At 44.2% G+C, this 16963-nt stretch overlaps 1 protein-coding gene across 3 annotated transcripts in view; it reads left to right on the top strand.

The window, feature by feature from the left end:
• ZNF217 (zinc finger protein 217) overlaps nucleotides 1–14248 on the top strand; it is a 28150-nt gene extending 13902 nt beyond the window's left edge. For 2 of the 3 annotated variants that reach the window (XM_008013762.3, XM_008013781.3), the window contains exons 3-5: nucleotides 2070–2186; nucleotides 3203–4756; nucleotides 12054–14248. In XM_008013762.3, the coding sequence (XP_008011953.1) occupies nucleotides 2070–2186; nucleotides 3203–4756; nucleotides 12054–12202 (1820 nt within the window). In that variant the 3' untranslated portion in view covers nucleotides 12203–14248. Of the gene's footprint in view, nucleotides 1–2069; nucleotides 2187–3202; nucleotides 4757–9496; nucleotides 9630–12053 lie in introns of all 3 variants that reach the window. The other variant, XM_008013770.3, reaches the window with a different exon arrangement.
• The last annotated feature ends 2715 nt before the right edge of the window (nucleotides 14249–16963 follow it).

A 16963-nucleotide genomic window follows, 5' to 3' on the forward strand; every position in this document is an offset into this window, starting at 1 on the left:
AGTTGTGCCCATCCTCATTGTAGCCGGAGCTTCTCCTATCAGAGTTTAATATTTTGTTTGAATAGAGGATCCTGCTGCTTAAAACAGTCGAAAAAGACCCCTGATGGGCAGGCCATAATTGACAAGTGAATGATGAGAACATGAATTGGTCTTGGGGAAGCCTTTATTAAAGTGGTCCTCGGTTCAAACAAGTGCCTCCTCCTCTCAGTGTAACTTGGCTGCGTGTGAATTCTTTGGAGAACTGTGTATATGAGACCCACGGTGAATTTGCCCACACAGTTGATCAGAGTCGTCCTTCACCTGCTCTTCAGGCAGTGCCAGTTCCTTTTCTGATCACGTGATTGACATGAGAACTGTAGTCTGTGTATCACATCTTTAGAATGTTTTTGAGTTTCCTGGGACACAGGAAACCTAGCGCTTAGCATACTACAAATCTGATGTCTTACTGGCATCATAAAAAGAGGCTTTAAACACAGACTCCAGTTAGTGAAGTGGTTTCTGCTAGTGCCGGTACTGTTGTAGGGGCCTTGTGAGATGCCCCAGTGCCCTGAAAGAAATGAAGAGGCCGGTTACTGGCGGGTGGTGTGGAAAACATGGGCTAGATCATCAGGCAGGACCGAATACCTGGCTGTGGGTGGAAGCACCACAGCTTGGCACTGAGTTCTCGTTCTACCACTGCATTGTTTTGTGACCAATTATGAGTTGCTTAACCTTTCTTTGCCACTGTTTCCCTGTTTGCAAAATGGTTCATTGACCCTTGTCTTCCACCTCCCAAGGACAATTTGAACAGCCTATTTGTAAAAAGATCACAGTCCTTTAAAAAATATAACTGTAAAGTCAGAGGTGATGCTTGAAAGAGCAGGAACCAGGTAGATGTGGAAATGTCATGTCCTTTGTTCTAAAGAAAAGGCATTTCATAGCTTTTTGGATATGACGCAACATACCATAAATCCTGACACATAGTTGGGAGTCGGAAATTGCAACAACACCCAGTTATAAACCCAGCTAGTTTGGGTATGATTGTAAGAAAAAAAAGCTGGTCATTCTGTATTTGGGGAATTGATTTTCCTAAATTTATATTATCTTAGTAGTCTAGATTTATCATATTGTACTATCAACCTGGCTTTTTTAAGATTTAAGAAGATCAGGTAAATTTTTTTTAAGTCGTTCTTTAGACTATAGATCAGGGGTGTGTCTGTCTTACAGGTGGATAGTCATGATCTACAGTAAGGGGACATTTATTTAAAAGTTAAACATTCACGTGTGTTGGGGGTGGTATTTTAACGGCGGCACCTCTCAGTCTTTTGGAGGGCTGATATGTGTTTGAAGTTTTGTCCTCCTTTGAGTGGACTTCACTGATGCACGTGAGACACATTGTCCTATTGTCCTGCAGAGACTGAAGCCAAACACTGTGTCATTTAGGGACAGGTTTTCATTCGTCAGATCTGTTTCACCCACATGAGTGTTTGTGGACAATACAGCCTGCTTTCCAAAACTTCGCTGAATTTTGACAAACTTTCCTAGGTGCTTGCCCGATGCCAAACTTTCTTTTCTGTTGAAGATTAAGTTGTGCCTGCTGCCCTCTAGTGGTCACTTGTTTAATCTTAACCTTCAACGGCTTATTTTTCCCATGGTGGTTGGTGGTTTGTAATTGGCTCGTTTTTCTAAATGATTCTGAAGAAGATCATTTTTCCCGCCAGTATGTGTGTCCACCTTCAGTTTGCCAGATCCTGCCTGCTCACAGAGATACTGAGAACCGGAAGCTGCCTGGGCAATTCAGTCTATTAAATGATCTTTCTCGTGATTAAGGCAAACAAAGAACTGAATCTTTAATAGTGTACTCTGCTGTACCCAGAAAAAAAAAAAAAACACGTTACAACACTCTAAAACTTCAGACAACCTCAAAACAGCATTTGGTGTGTGTCTAGCCTTTTTGTTCTAACCCGATATTATATTAAAGAATTTTTTCATGCTTTCCAAAAATGTTTGTCAAGAATATTTAAGTCAGCATGCCTTATTCCCGTACTTCAGCTACCTTCTTACATAAATGTTTCTGTTTTTCCTTTAAGATAAAAATGATGATGGAGGAAAAATAAAGCATCTTACATCTTCAAGAGAGTGTAGTTATTGTGGAAAGTTTTTCCGTTCAAATTATTACCTCAATATTCATCTCAGAACGCATACAGGTAAAGAACTTTTATATTTTTAACCATGCATTAGTTAAAAATTATGTAATTATCTATCTGATTTTTTTGGTGGTGGTGTTCAGATACTCTGCCAGATCCTTGGACTAGCTTAAGGATAAATATGTAGCATGTTGATTACAGCGGTTATTATTATTCTTTTAGTGCCATTGTAACTTGAGCCGTTGTTGTTATTTGAAGTTGATTTCTTTTTTGTCTATTGAGATGGAGTCTTGCTCTGTCACCTAGGCTGGAGTGCAGTGGTACAATCTCGGCTCACTGCAGCCTCTGCCTCCCTGGTTCAAGCAATACTTCTGCCTCAGTCTCCCCAGTAGCTGGGATTACAGGCGCCTGGCACCACACCCAGCTAATTTCTGTATTTTTAGTAGAGATGGGGTTTCACCATGCTGGCCAGGCTGGTTTCGAATTCCTGACCTCAAGTGATCCACCCACCTTGGCCTCCCACTGGGATTACAGGCGTGAGGACAAAGTTCATTTGTTTAGTTTATGACTGCTATGTCCTGACTCTCATCTTATTAAAACTACAATATTTTAAAATGCTGCATCTTATGTCTTTATGATTGAGAATGAAATGAGAATCTATTTAGTAGTCTTGAGATTGTGAAAGGAGGTATGACATCATGGTGTAGGAGGCTGCGTAGATTTGAAATTTCATCTCTTCCACTTACTATCTGTGCACCCTTGGGCAAGTTATTTAACCTTTTTGTGCTTTTAGTTTTCTTCACTGTAAAGGTGGAATAATACCTATTTCCCTAGGGCTGTTAGGAAGATTAAATGAGTTAGAAGTGTTGCTGTTAATTTTTCTACTGAAGATAGGTGTTCACAATTTCAAATATTCATTACAGTAAGGGTGATAAAGAACTGATGAGAAATACTAGGTGATAGCAGATAGAGAAAGCAAATGGAGGAAAGAAGCCTGTTTTCTCAGTAAATAGCCCTTTGCTCTATTTCAGTGCTTTTCATACACTTCTATAATTAAGTGCCATTTCTTGCCTTAGGTGAAAAACCATACAAATGTGAATTTTGTGAATATGCTGCAGCCCAGAAGACATCTCTGAGGTATCACTTGGAGAGACATCACAAGGAGAAACAAACCGATGTTGCTGCTGAAGTCAAGAACGATGGTAAAAATCAGGACACTGAAGATGCACTATTAACCGCTGACAGTGCGCAAACCAAAAATTTGAAAAGATTTTTTGATGGTGCCAAAGATGTTACAGGCAGTCCACCTGCAAAGCAGCCTAAGGAGATGCCTTCTGTTTTTCAGAATGTTCTGGGCAGCGCTGTCCTCTCACCAGCACACAAAGATACTCAGGATTTCCATAAAAATGCAGCTGATGACAGTGCTGATAAAGTGAATAAAAACCCTACCCCTGCTTACCTGGACCTGTTAAAAAAGAGATCAGCAGTTGAAACTCAGGCAAATAACCTCATCTGTAGAACCAAGGCGGATGTTACTCCTCCTCCGGACGGCAGTGCCACCCATAACCTTGAAGTTAACCCCAAAGAGAAGCAAATGGAGACTGCAGCTGACTGCAGATACAGGCCAAGCGTGGATTGTCACGAAAAACCTTTAAATTTATCCCTGGGGGCTCTTCACAATTGCCCGGCAATGTCTTTGAGCAGAAGTTTAATTCCAAGTATCACCTGTCCATTTTGTACCTTCAAGACATTTTATCCAGAAGTTTTAATGATGCACCAGAGACTGGAGCATAAATACAATCCTGACGTTCATAAAAACTGTCGAAACAAGTCCTCGCTTAGAAGTCGACGTACCGGGTGCCCGCCGGCGTTGCTGGGAAAAGATGTGCCTCCCCTCTCTAGTGTCTGTAAACCCAAGCCGAAGTCTGCTTTCCCAGCGCAGTCCAAATCCCTGCCATCTGCGAAGGGGAAGCAGAGCCCTCCTGGGCCAGGCAAGGCCCCTCTGACTTCAGGGATAGACTCTAGCACTTTAGCCCCAAGTAACCTGAAGTCCCACAGACCACAGCAGAATGTGGGGGTCCAAGGGGCCGCCACCAGACCACAGCAATCTGAGATGTTTCCTAAAACCAGTGTTTCCCCTGCACCGGATAAGACAAAAAGACCTGAGACAAAATTGAAACCTCTCCCAGTAGCTCCTCCTCAGCCCACCCTCGGCAGCAGTAACATCAATGGTTCCATCGACTACCCTCCCAAGAGCGACAGCCCGTGGGCACCTCCGGGAAGAGACTATTTCTGTAATCGGAGTGCCAGCAACACTGCAGCAGAATTTGGTGAACCCCTTCCAAAAAGACTGAAGTCCACCGTGGTTGCCCTTGACGTTGACCAGCCTGGGGCCAATTACAGAAGAGGCTATGACCTTCCCAAGTACCATATGGTCAGAGGCATCACCTCGCTGTTACCGCAGGACTGCGTGTATCCGTCGCCAGCGCTGCCTCCCAAACCGAGGTTCCTGAGCTCCAGCGAGGTCGATTCTCCAAATGTGCTGACGGTTCAGAAGCCCTACGGTGGCTCCGGGCCGCTTTATACTTGTGTGCCTGCTAGTAGTCCAGCGTCCAGCTCGACGTTAGAAGGTATTGCGTGAGGGGTGTCGTGTTTAAATGGCACTGATGCCTACGGTGACTAACAGCTAATCCATGCATTCTCAATGGAGATGGTACCACTCCCAAGGGTCGGGGGTGGGCAGCACAGAGTTCTTGGGGGTCACGGAGAGAAGCATTCCTAGATACGGCAGTGGTTTGTGGTCCTCCAAAGCTTACTTTGTGGGTGTAACTCTCACCTTGAATATTTTATTCTTTTTATTTGTTTAGTCTTGTTTTATTTTTAGAGAAAAGGTCTTTCTCTGTCATCCAGATTGGAGTGCAGTGGTCTAATCATAGCTTACTGTAGTCTGGGATTCCTGGGTTCAAGAGATCCTCCTGCCTCAGCTTCCCAAGTAGCTGAGACTGTGCTGCTACCATGCACAGCTGATTGTTAAATTTTTTTTGTAGAGATGGAGTTGCCCAGGCTGGTCTTGAACTCCTGGCCTCAGGTGATCCTCCTGTGTTGGCCTTCCAAGTATCTGAGACTACAGATGTACTCCACCACGCTTGGCTAACTTAAATTTATTTTTCTGTGAGACACGGATTTGCTTTGTTGCCCAGGCTGGTCTGAAACCCCTGGCCTCAAGTGATCCTCCTGCCTCGGCCTCCCAGAATGCCAGGATTACAGGCGTGAGCCACCATACCCAGCCTTATTCTTGAGTAATTTTTCTCGTTCATTTTATTTTTCTGTTGTGGGAGTGATCATGGAAACAGCGGGTGAGAACACTGGTCTATCTAGTCCATTTTTGTCTTGCTATTGAAATTCCAGATGCAGCTAATTTAGGCCCCAGCTTGCCTCACTTCATCGCAGCCCTTTTTCTTCCTTTGCACATTTATGGCGTGCTCAGTAGCCAATCCACTTGGAGTTGCGGGTTTTGTTTTGTTTTGTTTTGTTTTCTTTTTTTGATACAGAGTCTTGCTCTGTGCCCCAGGCCGGAGTGCAGTGGCGGATTTCGGCTCACTGCAAGCTTTGCCCCCCGGGTTCACGCCATTCTCCTGCCTCAGCCTCCTGAGTAGCTGGGACTACAAGTGCCCGCCACCACGCCCGGCTAGTTTCTTGTATCTTTTAGTAGAGACAGGCTTTCACGGTGTTAGCCAGGATGGTCTCGATCTCCTGACCTCGTGATCCGCCCGCCTCGGCCTCCCAAAGTGCTGGGATTACAGGCTGGAGCCACCGCGCCCGACCTTGTTTTGTTTTCTTGAGACGAGTTTCGCTCTTGTTGCCCAGGCTAGAGTGCAATGGCGCAATCTCGGCTCACTGCAACCTCCTCCTCCTGGGTTCAAGCAGTTCTCCAGCCTCAGCCTCCTGAATAGCTGGGGTTATAGGCATGTGCCACCACACCCGGCTAATTCTTATATTTTTTCTTATATTTTTAGTAGAAAGAGAGTTTCAGCATGTGGGCCAGGCTGGTCTTGAACTCCTTTTTTTTTTTTTTTTTTTTTTTTGAGACGGAGTCTCACTCTGTCGCCCGGGCTGGAGTGCAGTGGCCGGATCTCAGCTCACTGCAATCTCCGTCTCCCAGGTTCCCGCCATTCTCCTGCCTCAGCCTCCCGAGTAGCTGGGACTACAGGCGCCTGCCACCTCGCCCAGCTAGTCTTTTGTATTTTTTTTTTTTTTTTTTTAGTAGAGACGGGGTTTCACCGTGTTAGCCAGGATGGTCTCGATCTCCTGACCTCATGATCCGCCTGTCTCGGCCTCCCAAAGTGCTGGAATTACAGGCTTGAGCCACCGCGCCCGGCCCTGGTCTTGAACTCCTGACCTCAGGCGATGCGCCAGCCTTGGCCTTCCAAAGTACTGGGATTACAGGTGTGAGCCACCACGCCCAGCCTGGGGGTTCTTCCTCGGGTGTTTTACCATTCCCTGCTGGCCTGTAAACTTCTTAAGAGCAGAAACCACGCTTTATACGTACACGTCAAGTCACATGCTTCCCACACAGGGCAGAATGGGGGGGGCGCCCAGTAAGGACCACATGAGGACCTTTGACCTGGCAAGAGCAGAAAGCATAAGAAGTTCCAGTTAAATGGTCTTGTGAACTGTTACGCTGTTAAATGTCATCAGCTCTCCATATCCTTGGGTTGTGCCTCAGTGGATTCAACCAATTGCGGGACTGAAATACTGGAGGGGAAAATGGGATGGTTGCATCTGTACTGAACATCTGCGGATTTCCTTCTTTTGTCCACGTTACCTAGATAATACAGTGTAGCAGTTATTTACATAGCATTTACTTCATATTAGGTGTCGTAAATAATGAAGGAGTTTTTTTTTTTTGAGATGGAGTCTCGCTCTGTTGCCTAGGCTGGAGCGCAGTGGCGTGATCTCAGTTCACTGCAGCCTCCACCTCCCAGGTCCAAGCAGTTTTCCTGCCTCAGCATCCCAAGTAGTTTGGATACAGGCACCTGCCACCACGCCAGGCTAATTTTTGTATTTTTAGTAGAGACGGCATTTTGCCATGTTGGTCAGGCTGGTCTCGAACTCCTGACCTTAGGTGATCCACCTGTCTCACCTTCACAAAGTGCTGGGTTTACAAATATGAGCCACCATGCCCGGCAATGTAGAGATGATTTATAGTACATGGCAGGGGCTGGATGTGGTGGCTCACGTCTGTAATCCCAGCACTTTGGGAGGCTGAAGTGGGCAGCTCTTTTGAGGCCAGGAATCTGAGACCAGCCTGGCCAATATTGGCGAAAACCCGTCTCTACTAAAAATACAAAAATTGGCTGGGTGTGGTGGTGGGCACCTGTAATCTGAGCTGTTTGGAAGGCTTAGGCATGAGAGTTGCTTGGAACCAGGGATGCAGAGGTTGCAGTGAGTCAGTCTATATTGTGCCACTGCACTCCAGCGTGGGCTAAAGAGCGAGACTCTGTCTCAAAAAAAAAAAAAAAAAAGGTATATGCAAGGATGTGCATAGGTTACACTACGAATACTACAAATTAATAGTACTACAAGGCCGGGCGTGGTGGCTCACACCTGTAATCCCAGGACTTTGGGAACCAGCCTGACCAACATGGAGAGACCTCATCTCTGCTAAAAATACAAAATTAGATGGGTGTGGTGGCACATGCCTGGAATCCCAGCTACTCGGGAGGCTGAGGTAGGAGAATCACTTGAAACCCGGGAGGCGGAGGTTGCGGTGAGCTGAGATTGTGCCATTGCGCTCCAGCCTGGGGGACACAGCGAGGCTGCATCTCAAAAAAAAAAAAAAAAAATACGGATCACGAGGTCAGGAGATCGAGACCATCCTGGCTAACACGGTGAAACACCGTCTCTACTAAAAAATACAAAAAACTAGCCAGGCAAGGTGGCGGGCACCTATAGTCCCAGCTACTCGGGAGGCTGAGGCAGGAGAATGGCGTAAACCCGGGAGGCGGAGCTTGCAGTGAGCTGAGATCCGGCCACTGCACTCCACCCTGGGCGACAGAGCGAGACTCCGTCTCAAAAAAAAAACAAAACAAAAAAATTGTACTATAAGTACTATGAATACTGCAAATATGACACTTTTACATTCGGGACCTGAGTGAGCATCCATAGATTTTGGTATCTGTTGGTGGTGGGGCAGGGGCGGGGGGGTGGTCCTAGAGCCAGTGCCCTTCGGATACTTAGAGACAACTGTATAAATTTAAAACCAGCCTTATTTCCCCCGTAGGTAAATTGTTGACCTCGTAGATGACTGGGGTTTTCCCCATGGAAACGTGTCGTGGTGGCGTCACTTCGTACAGGTGTCTGGCACATACCTGTATGTGTAAAAAAGGAGCTCAGTGTCCCAGGGACATCTTCCCCTTGGCGAACTTGATCAAACCACAGCGCCTTCCTTTATCAGATAGAGGCTCTACTGGTTTGTGCTCCCCAAGGAGACAGAATTGGTTTTACACATTTCAGTTCGTGTTAGTTTCAAACTGAGACTTCTGTGTGGTGACAACACTCTATCAAGATTTGCTTGATGCTGATTGGTTCGGTAGAGATAGCAAATTAAAAAACAATTGCTTTCACACAGTTCAGTAGATTTTATAAAAATTGTGATGAAATAGTAGTTTTTACTGCCTTTTGGTTAAAAAGGTTCATTTCCCCCCCCATGGTGCTTAAAATGGACGGAAATCAAAACTTTGTCCTGAAGGGGGAAAAGGCTCTGTGTGTTGCAAGTCAGATCCTCCTTTTTTTCCTCCCCCCTGCCCCCTCTTTGAGGCAGCGTCACACTCTGTTGCCCAGGTTGGAGTGCAGTGGTGCAATCATGGCTCCCTGCAGCCTTGACTTGCGGGGCTCAAGCAATCCTTCCGTCCTTCCGTCTCAGCCTCCTGAGTAGCTGGGACTAAAGGTGCATGCCACCATACCGAGCTACTTTTTTATTTTTAGTAGAGAAGAGGTCTCACCATGTTGCCCAGGCTGACAAATCCCCTTTTAAATGATTTTTTTTTAAAAAGCAACACTTTTCCATAGTTTGGTTCATGATGCATATAGGTTTCAAGTATTTTGTGATGTATTTTTTTTCTGGCTTTTTAATTCTTTCTAGTGACAGACAATTTTAGTTTTAGTGACATCAACCACGTTTGTGCTAACAAGTGTCATAAACACAATTCAGGTGTGACTGAAAACGCGCATGCCACTATGTGACTTATGTGTTGTGATTACATTATCAGTGTCAGGAATTTTGAAAATTGACTTCTAACAACCTATACACATCTTACCTAATTGTTTGACCTTAACTCTAAATAGTCTTTTTTTTTCCCCCCAATCAGGAAAAAGGCCTGTGTCATATCAACACTTATCTAACAGCATGGTACAAAAGAGAAACTATGAGAATTTTATTGGGAATGCACATTATCGACCAAATGACAAAAAAACTTGATTCACTAATTTGGGGGAAAAAAGGTGAGCATACGTTTCAAATAAAAACACTGAATGGGCTGAGTGCGGTGGTCATTTGATAGGTCAGGGCAGGCAGATCACCTGAGGTCAAGCATTTGAGACCAGCTTGGCCAACATGGTGAAACCCCTGTCTGTACTAAAAATACACACAAATTAGCCGGGTGTGGTGGCGGGTGCCTGTAGTCCCAGCTACTCAGAAAGCTGAGGCAGGAAAATCACTTGAACAACGCAGGAGACGGAGGTTGCAGATTGCAGATTGCGCCACTGCAGTCTATCCTGGGTGACAGAGCAAGACTCCGTCTTAACAAAAAGAGGGGGGTGGGGATTGAGTTTGCTTGATTGGAAATAAACAGTTAACTTGTCTAATATAATGTAACAAAATTGTTTTTAAGTTTGATTTTGATTTTTTTTAGGTGTTTAAAATTAGAGTCCTCAGGATCTTTGGATATTAGTGAAAATAGTAGGCAAAACAGTCATGGTGACTGGAATTTACTGAGCATTTATTTTGTGCTAGGCATTGAATGAAGTGTTTTATAATCAAGATTTCATTTCATTCTGTTGCAGCAGAGGGCTTAGGGTAAGGGATGAGCAAACTAGCTTTTCACCCATCGTCATCAATAAAGTTTTATTGGAACATGACCATGCCCATCTGTTAACATACGGTCTGTAGCTACCTCCTTGCTGCAGCAGCAAAGTCGGGCAGCTGTGACAGACCATGTGGCCTGCAAAGCTGAAACTATTTACCATCTGGCCCTTTACAGGAAAAGTTGGTGACCTAGCATTAGGAGGTATTGTGCATGCTTTTCAGATGAGACCAAGGCGTGGATTATGCAGTTTGCTCAAAGCCTCCCTCTTGCCTGTGAGAGGCAGGAGCCTGGTTTTTGCCCTAGGTCTGCAAAGATCCAGGTTCTGTGCCCATGTTCTAGGTTAAGAGCTCCTTCAAAGACTTGGCAAGTCCTTATCTGTTGGAGGAGAACTGGGACAGGAGCAAGTATGTGAGCATGCGGTTCACATGTTAACGGTCTGATGGTAGTGCACTCCCGTCCCATAAGGCTCAAGTAGTAGTATCAGAATTATATGTGTTGGTTTTGTTAGTTTATATTTAGTTAATTCGCTTGAGCAGAAGGTGTGATGTCTGTGTACAGGTTATACTATGACTCATTCAACAATAAGATTAAATGGAAAGCTTGGGGCTCACGGGCAGATTTAGTTATTTCTCAGATAACTCTTGTCTCGTAAAACCATCACTGTATATTCATCGAGCAGCCTCTTTACCGAGTGCCTGCTGGCTGCTAGGATACAAAGATGAAGATGCTCGTGGTCCAGGATGGAATTTCTGTCATATTTTCACTGGGACTCACATGGGAACCGAGATGACGTTCTCCCTGGGCAACATGAGCCTTATGCGGTTCTGCAGCCTTTTCTCCTACTTAGGATAATAGCTGAAGAACACGAGGGAGTAAAGCTTTGTCATCACAGGATTAAGATTCAGTCCACTCTATATTAAAACATAAAAAATAACTTATGAATTATACGGAGCAGATTTTAGTAGCAGGTTACTTGCAACATCCATTACAACTGATAAGTAGTAGCAAACGGCCACGCTCCTTTATCTGGAGCTGGTGTCTCTCTGGAGCTCGGAACTTCTCTGCTTGTGTTTCCTTCACCTGGAGAACTGCCTGCCTGCACTGTCTTTGCTTTTCAACCTCTTCTTTCTGATCCAAAGGACCAGCTCACATACTGGTTTTGTTTGTTTGAGACAGGGTCTGGAGTGCAGTGGCGCGATCTTGGCTCACTGCAGCCTCAAACTCCTGGGCTCAAGCAGTCCTCCCACCGCACCCTCCTGAGTAGCTGGGATTTTCTTGTGCATGGCAATTGCCTTTTACTCAATTCTGATTCTTGGTTAAGTCATCTCAGTTAAATTACTAAAAGTAGCTCCAAAGTTTGCAGCATTATCTAATTAGTTATTCTCCTGATACTTTCATGGCAAAAGTCGAACTTAAATAGAACCTAGGGTTGGGCGCAGTGGTTCATACCTGTAATCCCAGCACTTTGAGAGGCCGAGGTGGGCGGATCACTTGAAGTTAGTTCAAGACCAGCCTGGCCAACATGGTGAAACCCGTCTGTACTAAAAATACAAAAAAATGTGTGTGGGTGTGGTGGCGGGTGCCTGTAGTCCCAGCTGCTTTGGAGGCTGAGGCAGGAGAATTGCTTGAACCTGGGAGGTGGAGGTTGCAGTGAGCCAAGATTGTGCCGCTGCACTCCAGCCTGGGTGACAGAGCGAGACTCCATCTCAAAAACAACAAACAGAACCCATTGCATTTCTATGTCAATTTGGTTCTATTTATTATACTTTTTTAAAGAAATAATTTTCTAAACTGTATTCATTTTTTATCTTAATCATTTAAAAAATGTTTTTTTCCTTAGGTCTTGGTGGATGTCAGTGCTTACTCTCCATGAAATTAAATTTTACTTCATCCTTTGAGAAGCGAATGGTGAAAGCTACTGAAATAAGCTGTGATTGTACTGTACATAAAACATATAAGGAATCTGCAAGGAACACTACAGTTTCGTAAAGTTGTTCTGTTAACTTTTGTACCAAATAGCAATAAAAACTAGTTGGAACAGTTGGAACCTACATACATGGGGACTGGAAATCTCTATTTTGTCCCTGAATAATATTTTTTTTAGAATCGACCAAATAAGAAGTGGAATTTTTGCATACTTGAGCGCTGCTGAAAAGAAATCATTTGGGTGGGGTGGGGTGGGATGGGGGAAAAGTATATAATGCTTGCACCTCAGGTAAAAATCTGTAAATATCTTAAGTTGTAAACCTGCTTGTTCAAATACTGTGTGTATTCCTTTTCTCTAATACAGCTCATCACTTGGAGCAGTTTCTGCTATTGTGCTCTTTCATTTAAAATGTATGTTTTTTTTTTTTTAAACTGTCAATGATTTTGTATTATGTTGAATCCTCCGAAATCTATTGTTGTCTTAAAATTGTTAATGGAAGTATTGACCCTCTATGATATGTGCTGCAGATAATTGAGTCAGCCATTTGGAAGTTGGCAGCATTTTATTGCAACTTTCAGCATCTCAGCTGGGGAAGACACCTTCTTCCTCGCCTCTCCGATTGTCCTGGAACCTCCAGAATCCTTGACTGAGGGTCTTGGGATGGCTCGTAGGATTTTTAAGAGAGTGTGTCTACAGAGAAGCGTTTTCCCTGTAGGGCAGCCACACATTGTGTAAACATAAGAAACTGTATGTGCAGTTATTTATATTTGTTTCTATCAAATTAATCACTTTGGTTGGAAGATTCGGGGGGGGGGGTGCCTAAATTAGTACATAAAAACAAAAATGGTAAATTATACCTGTGAATTGCAGATACTGGGGAACAGTTTTAAGGGCAATTCTCGGGGAAACATTTTAGGTTTGTATTTGGTGGTCTTAATGTATCTGGCATTTGGGTGAACTGTGGACATACTAGAGTTGATTATAGACACATTGATTCTGAATAAGGAACTGCTGGCCGAGCCTCCTGGGAGTCTAGAAAGAGAAAATCTGTTTCTAGACCTCAGTTATCTTCCCATTTTTGGTTGTTATAAAGCCAGTAGCATTTTTCTCAGTGCACATGCAATTTGGGTTTTAGAGAAGATGGCCACCAGCTGGCTTCCTAGATATTTTAAACTTTTGTTCTTTAATGTGCTGTCCATGGCTGAGTTTATTAGTACATGGGCGTAGCGACCACAAAATATTTTATTAAGAAACTTTTTCAAAAATAAATTTGCACTGTTCATTTTTCTGGCCTCGCTGTTCTCCATAGAGCAAGGGTAAAGTCCTAGAAGATTTTTTTTTTCTTTTTAAATTATGCAGCGTAAGATGTCCTCCTTGATAGAAGTCTTAGCTCCTGTGTTACAAGGGAGAAGTAATTTGAGATCAGTCTGCTGGCATTGCAATGAAGTGCTTTGTTTCAGGAAAGTGTACACTATTGACCTTTTTTCCTGTTCACAAGCTGAGCCATATGTACAGAATCTAGATTTTTGTTTTCATAGTTTTGCACTTTTATAGCCTATTTTTGAAGATTAACACATTTGCAAGATGATTGACTCAATCTTTGCCTAATCCAATGAGTGTTACAGAGAGCTTGCTGTGACTAGAACCATAAATCTTAAAAGGGGGTATGTGATAATAGAGGGCTGGAATTTAAACCTGTATTTAAAAAAAAAAGAATCACCAAATCTATTTGAAAACAAGTCAATTTGTGTTACGCTGGAATTTTTTGGGCTTTCAGATTTCTCTTTTTAACCACATTTCTGAATGTATGAAAATACCAATTATTTTCCTACAGCCCTGTGTACTTCAAAATATGTTTTTGTGTCCATCAGTATTAACTATTGGTATACTACTGGTTTTATATGTTTTTTTTTCTTTGAGACAACAGTACATATAATAGAGGTACAATTCGTTGGATTTTGTTTATGTATTTATTTCATTCCAGTTTGATTTATTTTAATTGTTAAGTTGTCAAACAGTAGACATTACTTGTTTTATTTATGATATATTTCAGCTTAAAGTTATGTTATTATATGTGGAAGTGTAAATATAGATTTGGTGTTTTGCAATCTTGAGTTTTAGTGTTTATTGTGTTTCTGGTTTCTCATTTTGTTTTATTTAACTTTTTAGTCTTCTTTCTTTTTTCTTTCTTTCTTTCTTTTTTTTGAGATGTGCTCTCGCTCTTTCACCCAGGCTGGAGTGCAGTGGTGCAATCACGGCTCACTGCAGCCTTGAACCCCTGGGCTCAACTGATCCTGCAGCTCTCAGCCTCCCGAGTATCAAGCCATCATGCCTGGCTTATAAACACAATCTTAAGGCAGCACGTGACTTAGCCTGTAATCCCAGCACTTCAGAAGGCCAAGGCAGGTGGATCGCTTGAAACCAAGAGTTTGAGACCAGCCTGGCCAACATGGTGAAACCCCATCTCTACTAAAAATACAAAAATTAGCTGCGTGTGGTGGTAAACACCTGTGGTCCTAGTTAAGAGGCTAAAGCATGAGAAATTGCTTGAACCTGGGAGGCAGAGGTTGCAGTGAGCTGAAATTGCACCAGTGCACTGCAGCCTGGGCAACAAGAGTGAGACTCCATCTCAAAAAAAAACACACTTTTTTTTTGGAGATAGGGTCTTTGTTGCCCAGGCTGGAGTGCACTGGCACGATCTCGCCTTGCTGCCACCTCTGCCTCCTGGATTCAAGAGATTCTGCCTCAACTTCCAAAGTAGCTGGGATTACAGCCATGCGCCACCACACCCCGCTAATTTTTGTATTTTTAGTAGAGACAGGTTTTGCCATGTTGGTCAGGCTGGCCTTGAACTCCTGACCTCAAGTGATCCGCCCACGTCAGCCTCCCAAAGCGCTGGTATTACAGGCGTGAGCCACTGCGCCCGCCCAAGCTCACAAGTCTTTATACACTTGATATGTTGAGAGCATGTCATTTCGATGCCTCAAGTCTCTCATTTTTGATCAGTGGGAGTTTCAAGTTGGCCCAATGTTTGCAGGACAACAGCCTGAAGGCTGCTTAACTTTTTGTTATCTGTAATAACAAAATTACAGTGAAACCCCATCTCTACTAAAATACAAAAATTAACCAGGTGTGGTGGCTGGCGCCTGTAATCCCAGCTACTAGGGAGGCTGAGACAGGACAGTTGCTTGAACCCAGGAGGCAGAGGTTGCAGTGAGCCGAGACTGCACCACTGCACTCCAGCCTGAGCGACAGAGCGAGACTCAGTCTCTTAAAACCAGACAAAAAACCCCAAAACAAAACCCAAGATGTTCCAAATCCCACCTGTACTGACCCACACCTGGGAACTGTCGTTTATCCGAGGATCCCGGGTTCCTTTTATGGGAAGCGGTAATCAGGGCGATTTGGGCGCAAGGGGTGCTTAGTCCTACCTGGGTGGTTGTGCTCCCGGCCTTTTTGATGTAGGGAAAAATGATCAAAAAGGAAACCTCAGTGAATTATACTGCCATTTTGTTTTAGAGTTTTGTTTTTTGATTTTCTGAAAAGCTGGGTTACCTGGCTTTAACCTGTATAAAACAATGTCAATGTTATTACTCATATCACTGCCCAGTGAACTTTTCAGATTTCTTTTTTTTTTGAGACAGTCTCACTGTGTCTCCCAGGCTGGAGTGCAGTGACAAATTCCACCTCCCGGGTTCATACCATTCTCCTGCCTCAGCCTCCTGAGTAACTGGAACTACAGGCGCCCGCCACCACACCTGGATAATTTTTTGTATTTTTAGTAGAGATGGGGTTTCACCGTGTTAGCCAGGATCGTCTCGATCTCTTAAACTTGTGATCCACCTGCCTTGGCCTCCCAAAGTGCTGAAATTACAGGCGTGAGCCACCGTGCCCGGCCTCAAATTTCTTTTTATAGTTCTGTTTGCCTATAGTTTTCAAATTGTCCTTGAGGGGCAGAATCATTGAGAAATTGTTGGAAATGCAAATTACTAGGTTTGCCCTAGACATGCTCCAACAGGAACTCGGCAAGTGGGGCCCAGCGATCAAGCCCCCCAGTGGACACTGGTCTCTACTGGGTAGATTCCACTCAAGGAATACCGAGTGGGCATCACCGAGCCTGTTGAAACTGTGTGTGGCTATGCCAACCCCTTCACACGCAGAATCATCGTTTTCCATCTTTAGACACTGCTGTGCTCTTTTTCATGTTTTGTTATGCAAAACATTTACATAGTTTCAAAGTCAAAATTAGAAAACCAGGTATATTCAGAGGGATCTAGCTTTTCATCCTTTCACCCTGTTCTTTTGCAACCTTTTTTTTTTTTTTTTTTTTTTTGAGACGGAGTCTTGGTCTGTCGCCCAAGCTGGAGTGCAGTGGCGTGATCTCAGCTCACTGCAAGCTCCGCCTCCCGGGTTCGCGCCATTCTCCTGCCTCAGCCTCCGAATAGCTGGGACTACAGGCGCCCGCCACCACGCCTGGCTAATTTTTTGTATTTTTAACAGAGACGGGGTTTCATTGTGTTCGCCAGGATGGTCTCCGTCTCTTGACCTCATGATCCGCCCGCCTCGGCCTCCCAAAGTGCTGGGATTACAGGCGTGAGCCACCGCGCCCAGCCTAAGGTAACCATTTTTTAAAATGATCTTTTTTTTTTTTTTTTTCCTGAGAACAGGTCTTGCTGTGTAGCCCAGGCTGGAGTGCAGTGGCACAATCTCGGCTTACTGCAACTTCCCCCTCCCAGGCTCAAGCAATTCTCCCGCCTCAGCCTCCCGAGTAGCTGGGATTGTAGGCACATGCCACCAAGCCCGGCTAAGTTTTGTATTTTTAG

Source organism: Chlorocebus sabaeus, chromosome 2 (genome assembly GCF_047675955.1).
Source record: "Chlorocebus sabaeus isolate Y175 chromosome 2, mChlSab1.0.hap1, whole genome shotgun sequence".
NCBI classification, from domain to species: Eukaryota; Metazoa; Chordata; class Mammalia; order Primates; family Cercopithecidae; genus Chlorocebus; species Chlorocebus sabaeus.